Below are 11,020 nucleotides of genomic sequence, written 5' to 3' on the forward strand. Positions count from 1 at the left end.
TGGTTTGTTTGGTTTTTTTTTTTTAAACGTATTTGCAGTGACAAAATAAACGGGCTTTCATAACCGTTGGGAAGGGGAATCTCCTCGAGTATGGATAATAATAATATAATAATAAAGTTGGAAGGGACCTTAGAGGTCATCTAGTCCAACCCCCTGCTCAGGCAGGAAACCCTATACCATTTTGGACAAATGGCCTCCAGTCCCCTAATCATCTTTGTTGCTCTTCTCTGTACTCTTTAGAGTCTCAACATCATTTTTACATCGTGGTGACCAAAACTGGATGCAGTATTCCAAGTGTGGCCTTACCAAGGCATTGTAAAGTGGTATTAATACTTCTCGTGATCTTGATTCTATCCCTCTGTTAATGCAGCCCAGCACTGGGTTGACTTTTTTGGCAGCTGCAGCACACTGCTGGCTCATATTTAAGTGATTGTCCACTAGGACTCCGAGATCCCTCTCACAGTTACAACTGTTGAGCAAGGTACCTACTATAATATACCTGTACATTTGGTTTTTCTTGCCTAAATGTAGAACCTTACTTTTTTCACCATTGAATTTCATTTTGTTAGATAGCGCCCAGTGTTCAAGTCTGTCCAGATCCTCCAGTATCTTAAGCCTGTCTTCTGGAGTGTTGGCTATTCCTGCCAGCTTGGTGTCCTCTGTAAATTTGATGAGTTCCCCATCTATCCCCTCATCCAAATCGTTGATGAAGATGTTGAAGAGCACTGGGCCTAGAACAGAGCCCTGGGGCACCCCACTACACACTTCCCTCCATGTAGATGCAGTTCCATTGAGGACCACACGCTGAGTACGGCCGGTCAGCCAGCTACGAATCCATCTGGTGGTGATGCTGTCTAACCCACTTTTTTCTATCTTATCAAGTAGTAGGTTGTGGTCTACTTTATCAAATGCCTTACTGAAGTCCAAGTAAATTATATCCACAGCATTCCTCTGATCCACTAATTTTGTCACTTGGTCAAAGAATGCAATAAGATTTGTCTGGCATGATCTGTTTTTGACAAACCCATGTTGGCTTTTAGTAATGACTTTGTTTGCCTCTAGGTGTTCTCTGATTCTGTTCTCTGATTCGTTGTTTGATTATCTTTTCCAGAATCTTCCCAGGTATTGAGGTCAGGCTGATAGGTCTGTAATTTCCTGGATCCATTTTTTTTCCTTTTTTGAAGATGGGAACCACATCAGCTCTTTTCCAGTCCTCTGGTAGTTCCCCAGTGCTCCAGGATCTTTGAAAAATATAGTTCAGTGGTTCTGAGATCATATCTGCCAGTTCCTTGAGAACCTTGGGGTGTAATCCATCTGGTCCTGGTGATTTGAACTCGTGATTTGAACTCGATTTGAACTGGGATGAGGACGTTGAAACGTAAATCTTTTTTAAAAGCCCTGATTCTTCAGGAAACACCTACCTTTGAGGATCTTCTATGCTTGGGCCAAGGCAATGCCGCCTCCCCACAGATCACGGACAATAGGACTCCTTATTGTTTAAGAATCCCCCCTCCACACACACATGCAGCCCATCCCGGGAGAACCTGGTGCATCTCTTGTCCCCCGCCCCGTCCCCCGCCATAAAATGAATTTCCTCCCCTCGGTGAAGTTTGCACAGAGGCATCTTTTACTGCTCTGCTGTATTCCACATCATAAACTGGAAGACAATGGAATTGTCCCGGAAACTCCCCCCTTAAATTATGGAACTGGGTATCCTGTGTCTACAAAGAGCCTGCCACGTGCTAGAAACTGCCACTGGTGATATTTCTCACTGGAGCTTTGAGAGGTTATATTTCGGCACTACCGCCCCAGCCAGTCCAGTTAAAGGACCAATAAAGCCCATCATAGAATAGGACCGTGGACTGAAATGGTGATCCTAATAGTGTAATCCTATGGACGCAGATGAGTCCCCTGATCCTCCAATTCATTCATTCATTCATTCATTCATTCATTCATTCATTCATTCTATGGCGATGTTAGCCTGGAGACTACAATGCTAATGCAGCGTTTTGTTTAGGGGCAGGAATCCGAGGTCGTACTGTTTGGGCTCTTTTCTCCCCACAATTTTGATCCGCATCCTAAGATGACTGTCAGAAACAAAGGAAGGCCAAGAGAAGGCTCCCTCTCTACCAACCCCATTCTCCTTCCAGGAAAATCTTTTTGAAATCAAACAAACAACCTCCAAAAGCCAATGAAACGGCTAAGAAGTGGAAAGAAAGCAAAGGGAGCGCGCAAAGGCAACCTAGACCAAAAAAGCAGCCAGGTACCTCAACATTGAACCGATAAACGCCTCTCTGGGAACAGCACACAAGATGGAAGAGGGGAGCAAGACAGCAAGCAGAAGCTGCACTGGAGGCATGGCTCCTGATAAGGCACAGCAAGGCTTCACACCTGACTCTGTAACACCCCCCCCCCCTTCCTTAAATTGGTTCAGGGACGACCAAGACAAGATGCTGGTTTCTGAAGTCTGGGGGGGATAGACTTAATAAAAAAATAAAACGATCACGTTTTCTAAAGTCTGTAAACGTTCGAAATTTTTCACAAGAGTTGTGTAGCAGTAATAGGTGGATGCACACGCACACACTCTTACACGCAACCTGAGAAAGGGCTGTTTTCTGAACGTCTAAATTCTCTCTGTACTCCTCCCCATAAGGTCTGAAGCACGCTCCCAGCTTGTCACAGAAGTATGGTTGAAAAGCTCTCTCTTTTTCTATTTTAAGCCTTGTTCTGGCTCTGATGTATAAATACGGAAAATTCCTGCAGTTCAAAAAAAGAAAAGAGATCCTGTACGCTGCATTCTCTTTAGAAACTTGTTTAGAGGTGCGCGCGCACAGACGCAGCCTAAAACGACCCTTTTCTTATATTGCTTATTGCATTTCATTTATTTCTGTATTTTCAAATAAAACTCCTACACCTACCACGTTTTCCTCTATCTAATGAGCACCATGCCTTCAAAAATAATATGTTATCTAGAAAGACGTAAATTGCTTTGTTATGTCCTGGGAAATCTTTGCTAAAATGAAAGTGCCGTTTCAAAATAATACTGAACTGCTAACGCTTTAAGGTTGTTTTCTGCATCAGGAAGCAAAATATTTACTGATTGTGTTGGATCACAGTTTTAATTTTACTATTTGGCATATCTGAGTTTCCCTCTCCTTAATTAGTCTTGGCTGTTCAATTAAAAATGTTTATATGAGTTATTTAACTTTTGCATTTCGCTGCAGGTGAAGTGGTTTGGAATAACATCACCAAGCTTTAATATATTGTATTAAACAATATAATATATTATTAAAGAATTACCTTAACAATAAAAATTGCATTGAGAAACTGTGAGAGGTCTTAATCCATTCATATACATTCCATTTTTCAATAGAAGCATCTATTAAACATAAATGTTGCATTCCCTCCATAGGCTTCCAATATTTTAATTGTCAGTTATAATTGGTTGTTTTCCCTTCCTGGATTCTTATTATAGAATTAAACCAGTATGCCTTCCATGCTTAAATCTTTCTTCACTGGTTCCGTATGGTTCCTTTGGCGACAGGTTTGTTTGTGCATGTGTGCATGTAAAAGAGGTGTACATTTTCAACATTTTCCCGATAATATATTTTTCTTTCATTTTGATGCATTGCATTTATGTTTCCTATGTTTTGAAGACCTATTACAGCTAAACATGAATTCCAGTCATCTGCTTTCAGAGTGTGTGCCTCACTCTGCTGAAATGAGAATAAATGGAGCCCTCCAGAGCAGAAGAAAAAAAGAGGCATTAATTTTTTGTCAGAAGAAGCATAAAATATAAGGGAAAAATGTCTAGAATAAAAATGTACAGACATTTGTACAGCCGGTATTGTGAGAATTTGCATAACATAATTAAATCGGGTCTCATAAAGTCAACATTGTTTAGGACAGAACAGAGCCCTTAGTTGCAGAAAAGACGTCTGCTGTAAAATTCAGTGGCTGTTAAATAATTTTCAAATTAAAAATTAGTGACTTTATCCTAGCAATTCAGTTTTTTGGTTCTGGGGGGAAAAAAAGCCATCTTAAGGACAGCTTGACCCCCAAAGCTGGCAGAATCAGTTTGGGGAATGTAAATGAGGCTGAGCAAAGGTATCCTTGTATTAGAAAAGAAGGATATTTGCCCCATAGAGGACTGCCTAACATCCCTGTAAAAGGAGGGGTTTTTTTGTGTGTTTTCTTTTTCCAGAAAAATGATTCTGTTTGCTGCACTTGGAAACACGGCCTTTAAGCTCTTAGAGTTGCTTGTACCAATGATGCAATCTTTCAATCATCCACTGAGGCTTTCCCAGGATTTGAATCTTTGCAACTGTAATATTGCTTCTATGGTTTTAATAAGTGTGATGAAGCCTGCTTCTGTTTCATTTCCACACATCTATTGGGGAGCCCTATTAAATTTCTAGTTAAGACATTCTGATGGAATAAAATTGCAAACAATCACACCATCATAAGACCATCCTGGGCATATTTACTTGAAAGTAAACCCATTCACTGGGGTTTACTTCATGGAGCAGCTTGTTGCCTGGCTGGGACTGAAGATCTATAAATGATTGTACTGTATGAATATATTTGCATATATTATTTATATTTGCATACAGACATCATTGTGTGTATCAATTTGTGCATATCATGGCCAGTTAACTTATGGATTGGTTCTTAAAACAAATGTATTTGTATTTTATTATAGTTTTAACAGTTGAGGATTTAATTTCCCCAAAGATGACACATACTGTAAAGTATATTTACACAGACGTTTCTGTATGTGTACACATCTATAGGTCTCTCTCTGTGTGTGTGCGTGTGATCATTTTAGCCATTGTCTATCCACTACAGGATGAAGGCCTCTTCCACATGGTTCCAACCAATATGGTCCTAGGTTTCTTTTGCCAATTGGGCCCACAGTACTTGCTGATGTCGTTGATCCATCTTGTTTTAGGTCTCTTTCCTGGATGCTTTTTATCAAGTGGGATCCATTCTATGACTGCCTTGGTCCACCTGCCATCAATTCTTCTTCCTATGTGACCAGCCCATTTCCATTTCAATTATTTTACTCTCTTGATATCGTATACTTTCATTTGTTCTCTAATAATCCATGTGTAGGTCTTTCTATCTTGTCTTGTAATGCTAAGCATGTATCTTTCCATGGCTCTTTGCGCCACTCATAGCTTTTGTATTGATTGTGAGGTTAGTGTCCATGTTTCACCGGCATATGTTAGAGCAGGTAGCACACACTGATCGAAAACTTTTCTCTTCAGGCATAGGGGGACCTTGTTCTTGAAAATTATGCTTAGCTTGCCAAATGCCTGCCAACCACATTTAACATGCTGTTCAATTTCTTTTATTGTATCACCTTCCACTGAGATCCATTGACCAAGGTATATGTAGTGGTCTACTACGTCTAGTTCTTCTCCAGATATATTTTTTTTCTTTTTGGGGGGTGAATTTATTAAACATAACCTGGCTCTTTTTCAGGTTTATTTTTAAGCCAAATGGTTCTCCTGCTTTGTGCAGCTCTTGTATGTGTCTTTGTAGCTCTTCTGTGTCTTGTGAGAAGAGAACATCATCTGCAAATCTTAAGTGGTTTAAATAGGCACCATTGATTTTTATTTCACCTTTTGTCCAATCTAGTTTGTGAAATACTTCTTCAAGGCAGGCTGAGAAAAGGATAGGTGATATTGTATCGCCTTGTCGTACACCTCGTTCTATGTTGATTTCCACTTTAAGATCATTAAGGCAAATTGTTGCCATTGTTTTTTCATATATTGATTGTAGTGTGTGTTTGTATACATACAGTTACATATATACATACATACACGTACCTACATATTACTCACAGGTCTGAAGTTACAAACACACAAAATCTGATCTTTGATACTTTTTTAAAAATAATAATAAAAAGCTTACTGGTTTGGAGTGCTAAAATTAAGATTAACAATAAATGACATACTGATGAACAACTGGACCCAGCTAGCTTAAATTCTCACTGTTAATTGCTAGTTTGTTTTTGGTATGATTAAATCTGCATGCAGCCCGACATTGCTGCATTCCGTTTGAAGCATTCAGATGTTCATAGGGGTAAATAGGCAACGAGCACTTTTGTCCTTTGTTAAAATCCAATCAGCAGTTTCCAGCCTGCATACATTATGCTGCTTCTAGAAGTCGACATTTAGACTCTTCCCCTGGCTTTTAGGCAATCACTCTCGTTTTCATGGAACAACACTGCCATCTGCTGTTTATTCTTGGCCTTTGCAAAAGATCCAAAAGGTGCAGGACTCTTCTTACAAATGCGTAAAAACTGATGTGTTCCCTACACCGCAAACGTTTTAAATAATCTGCCTCGCCTCGCCTCGCCTTGCCTTGGCTATTATAGAAAAAGATCCCGGCGGAAAATGCATTATAGATAAACGTCCACCGTTCAAGCCTACATTTCAGAGGAAGGGGACTCACAAAGGCAGGCTATTTCCGAAGTCCCGCTTTATCTAAAAGAGCCAGTCAAAAGAAAAACTTAATTGCGGCTGGACAGTTGTAAACTTATTAAGGACCGAATTCCAGACAATTTGCAGACCCGCCGTTTATTAGGCGCTCCGAAGTCTGGTGCTTTGAAGTCCCCTCTGTCCACAGCAACAGAGGGCGTCCCAGATCCCAAACTCCTGGGACAGGCAGCAATTCCAGCTTCCACGGCCCCTCCGTCTACCTTTCCCGTCCCCAGCGCCGATCCCGTTTTTTCCACTTGTGAAGCATAGCTCAGAGATTTTGTTTTTTATTTACCTTTTATTTTCACTCAAGGCGTAGCCAGAAACAAAGACAAAAATAACAGCCAGCCAGACCCCGTCCCGGCCATCCTGGGGTGGAGGTGTTGGAACCTTTACAGACCTTGAGACCCGGACGAGGTTCTCTTTCACCCGCCGGGGCTTTTACACCCAGAAAGGGTTACAGCCGTCTTTTTCTTTTATTGTATGTTCCTTATACCGTCTTCATCCCAGATTTTCGAGCTGGGAGTGCTAGCGTTTTTAGTTTTGAAAGGAAGAGGAGCATTGGAACAGTTTCTGGTGGGCGAAATTTTCTTCAAGTAGTTTGTGGTATCTAAAACTTGGTTCTCGTTGCCTTCTTGAACTTCACTTGGCATTCATCTCAGTATTTCTTGTCCTGTTTAGTGTATGATTTATTATCAATAAAATTAAACTTCATTACAATAGGAATCAAGTTTTTTTTTATTAATCTTAAAAGGTAAACCATAGGTAGTGTTGGAATGCTAGGTGATTAGGAAGCTTGCCTATGTAGCTACCTGTCTCTGCGCCCGGCTTCTCGAGCGCGTAATCGGCCCATTAGTTGTATTAATCTGCAACGTGCTAAATTGATTCACATCCGGCAGCCTGTTGGTGGACCCGGTGGTTACGCCCAGATCCTCCATTACTTTTCTAGCGCGCGCGTGTGAGCGCCTGGGGGATGGCTGTCAAGCTACATACATACATACATACATACATACATACATACATACATACATACATACATACACATACACATAACCAATAAACTCCTTTTTCTTCTAGATTTTGCTTTTCTTTTATGTTTAAACTTTAGAATAGGAAATGATTTACAACTTTTATCCCATACAATCCAAGGTTGACTGTTCAATGGTACAGAAAAAAGACTCAGTTTTTACACTACAGAGCTATACTCTATATAATCTTTGTAATAAACAACCTGAGTTCAAATTGTATTTTAGCTTACACAATCACATCTAGTACGGCACTCAAGCACAAAAATTGAATCACAAAAATACCATAATAAAACACAGTGTTCAAGTATTACAGCAAACCTCTCTCTGCTGTGCTACAAGCAAATAAATTTAACTAACCTATAAGGTCCATGAAGAATTGTGCATTAAAAGGTCCTTCCTTCCTTCCTTCCTTCCTTCCTTCCTTCCCTTCCCTTCCCTTCCCTTCCCTTCCTTCCTTGCTTCCTTGATTTAGACAAAGCAACATATCACCCTGGTGCAGTAATGTCCCTCCTTCACTTTCCTATGAATAGAAAAAGGGAAAAAAGAGGGTACCTCCAAAATAGCACCAGAACATGGCAGTCTCTCTATAGGCTGGCAAGGTCCATTCAAGAGCTGAATTAACCAAGGACAAATAGCAATGAAAAAATAAAAATATGTGAGGCCTGGACACAGTTTCAGGGTGTGGGGGAGGGGAGTTGTGTTGTGTAGTGTTAAAGGACCATAGGAGGGAGTGGCAGAGTTTGATGTTTTGACAGATTAAACCTGCTGCCCAGCATCATTCATCCTTTGCTTGGTCTTTGTTAATTTTCTTCATTTTCATCCTACGATTCTGAAACCAGATTTTCACTTGTCTCTCAGTTAAATTCAGGAGCCTGGCCACTTCATACCTCCGGTCCCTGGTGAGATACATGTTGAACAGAAACTCTTTCTCCAGCTCCAGTGTCTGATGTTTGGTGTAAGGGCAACGCTTTTTCCTAGTGGACCTTGCATGTAACCAGTTTGCCGCTGGGTTATCTGCAGGGAAACAGCGCTCAGATTGAAGGAAGCAAAAACTTTCACACACAAATGTATATTTCTCTGCCCACATCATTACCCACTCCCACACCAAATACTGCTAGTTTCCCACGTTCTTTTACTGGGGCAACAAATTGGGACACACTGGAGAGTCATATGGAATTGCAGAAAAATGTCAGCAGCCACCTTCCTTCATATTGTTTATCTAGAATGTAATTTTAAACCTGGCATTTCCAGCTTTCTCCCCACCCTGTTTTTTCCTTCCTTCTCACCTCTCCCCATGCCCCAGCTATTAAAAAGAGGGTAGTGAACAACCCATAAAAACAGAAGGCCCATTGAAAATGTGTCCATTTTCTGACCTTCTCTGGTATGTCCCCTTGAATCTTATATGGGGATAAGGGGACAAAAGAACCTACCCACATTTCAGCTTTTAATGATAAACCTGACTTGCCTATGAACCAGATTTGTGGGTGTGTTCCTCTCAAAGATATGGAGAGAAAGATGGTGATTTTCCCCCAAACTGGGCATTCTTGGCTTTGTGAGCTAAAGGAACGGGATTCACACCCAGTGTTTTGGATTTCCTTCCCTCACAGCTATCCCCCTGCCCCACCCGAATTTACCCTATCTAGCCTTCTAGTGGAAGCCATAGCCAGGGAAAACCATGCATGTGACACTCCCCTGCACACTGTGTCTGAAAGAGGCAGACTGAAGCTGAGAATCAGACCATCTCTGTGAACAGTCTTCTCCTACCAAGCCTACTGTGCTTTGACTCAGAGGGGCAAGGAAGAAAAAAAGAGAGAGGCAACACACGAACACACATAGGGGTTCGCAAGCCCCAACTCTGGGGAGCCTCAGCACTTTCTATCCCATCTCTGACCACAGAAACCCTCACCCATCTTACCTACCACCACCACCCCCCCCCAGTTCTTGCCGCATAGCTCAAAGTGGATCCTGCCTCAGAAGCCAGCCTCGGCAGACCCTCCCTCCCTCTTTCTCTCAAGTCCAGCGGGGCCCTGATGCAAGTGCACTTACTTGGATCAAGCTGGGGTTTGTCTCCGTTTGCCTCGCTCTCGCCATTGTTTTCCGAGAATGCCCCTTCGTTGGCTGGCTTATCTCTATCAGCTGGAGGAGAACCACAAGCATAATCAGTCAGATAGAGTGCGTGCGTGTCAAAGGTGGTACAGTCACTCCTCCTGGCCGTGAGCGGTTCAGGTTTAATACCGTAATGCCTGCTGGTTGGCAAGCCGGGGAAAGACAAGGAGGCCGGAATCGGCTCCAGCCACGAACGCTTGTACCTGTCGTCGGGTGGCTGGTGATGCACGTACGGGTGGTAGGCGGCTGGCACATTGTTGACGCTCGGCGGGTGCACGGCATTCCAGGAAGTGCTGAAGACGGACGCTTTCGACTGGAAGCTGCAGGGGGTGAACTCGGGATGGTCTCCGAGGGTCGCCTGCCTGGCCGGCTGGCCCAGGGAGGCCGAGGCGTAGTGCAACTGCACCAGCTCCTCGGTCTCGTGGAGGAGGAACGAGTCCACGTAGTAGCTGCTGAGCGTCCCAGACGAAGACATCGCCACCCCAGCCAAGCCAAAGGAGAGGCAAGCACTGGCGAAATTATGAAACTACAGATTTCATGTAACAACTTAGTCCTTGCGAAGTAGTACAGTCAACTAATAAATTGAAGGCTGCCTCGCAGCCCATTGGCTGCCGCGTGTCAGGTGCCCGGGCAGCCGAACAATAAAGAATAAATCAGTCCGCAGGCTATTAAATGGGTCAGTGTTTTCCAGCCATCATTTTTATAGCAAAGGCATATGCTCTTTTTTTAATTCAAAGGAATAAGCAAGTTGTAGAGCACGGTTTGTTTTAATTGTGGTCAAATGACATAAAAAGATCAGACTGTTTTTTGAGGGGGGTCTATTATGATCACTCTTTTAAAGTGGACTATTTTATATCATAATCATTCCATCAATGGTTCTTGTTGCTTGAGAAAAGAGAAAGCGGTCGAGAGAAAGACACCGCGCAGACATGTTGCTCTCCTTGTGATCGGAGACCTTCACATAAAGTTATACAATCGTTTAAGCCATAAAGAGAGAAAATAACATAGGCGGCATTCTGTATTTAAATAGATATTTATTATATTCTATAAGGAGTTATTGTTCCGGGAGCCACAGACTGTTATTAAGTCAGTAACTATGGGCATATTCATTTGCGTCGCTCTGTTTCACATGCGTAAAAATTTACGAGTGCCTGGAAAGGTTAAAATTATACTATTGTGTTTAGTTTGGGAGCTCGCTGTAAATGATAGCGCGCCGCAGAGTTCAGAGCTGACTGGGGCTGGCAGGGAAAAAGTCAGATCCAACCCTGGGCTCCTTCTGAAAGACGCTCATCCCAACTTTCAGGCGCCCCAACAGCGGAGGCAAGGCGCGGGAGCAATTTCCAGCCCCCAGCGAGACCTACCTCTTTAGAGGCACCTCGGACGCGGATCTTCTCCGAG

General features: G+C 42.5%; 1 protein-coding gene across 1 annotated transcript; it reads right to left on the minus strand.

Moving 5' to 3' along the window:
• Positions 1-8,291: 8,291 nt before the first annotated feature.
• Positions 8,292-10,118, minus strand: LOC107296369 (homeobox protein Hox-A9-like). The gene is made up of 2 exons (XM_015825713.2): positions 9,563-10,118; positions 8,292-8,530 (listed from the first exon to the last, which is right to left on the minus strand). Exons 1-2 carry the CDS (start codon positions 10,095-10,097, stop codon positions 8,292-8,294), a joined length of 774 nt encoding a protein of 257 aa, XP_015681199.1. The 5' UTR covers positions 10,098-10,118.
• Positions 10,119-11,020: the final 902 nt, after the last annotated feature.

Source organism: Protobothrops mucrosquamatus, unplaced genomic scaffold, assembly GCF_001527695.2.
Source record: "Protobothrops mucrosquamatus isolate PMUCROS unplaced genomic scaffold, P.Mucros_1.0 scaffold2766, whole genome shotgun sequence".
NCBI lineage: Eukaryota > Metazoa > Chordata > Lepidosauria > Squamata > Viperidae > Protobothrops > Protobothrops mucrosquamatus.

What these genes read in the sequence shown, in the direction of transcription:
- LOC107296369 (XM_015825713.2), bottom strand. Translation starts at nt 10,097, where the DNA reads ATGTCTTCGTCTGGGACGCTCAGCAGCTACTACGTGGACTCGTTCCTC. An exon ending in CAAACCCCAGCTTGATCCAA is followed by an intron (nt 8,531 to 9,562) that starts GTAAGTGCACTT and finishes GTTTCCCTGCAG; the next exon opens with ATAACCCAGCGGCAAACTGG.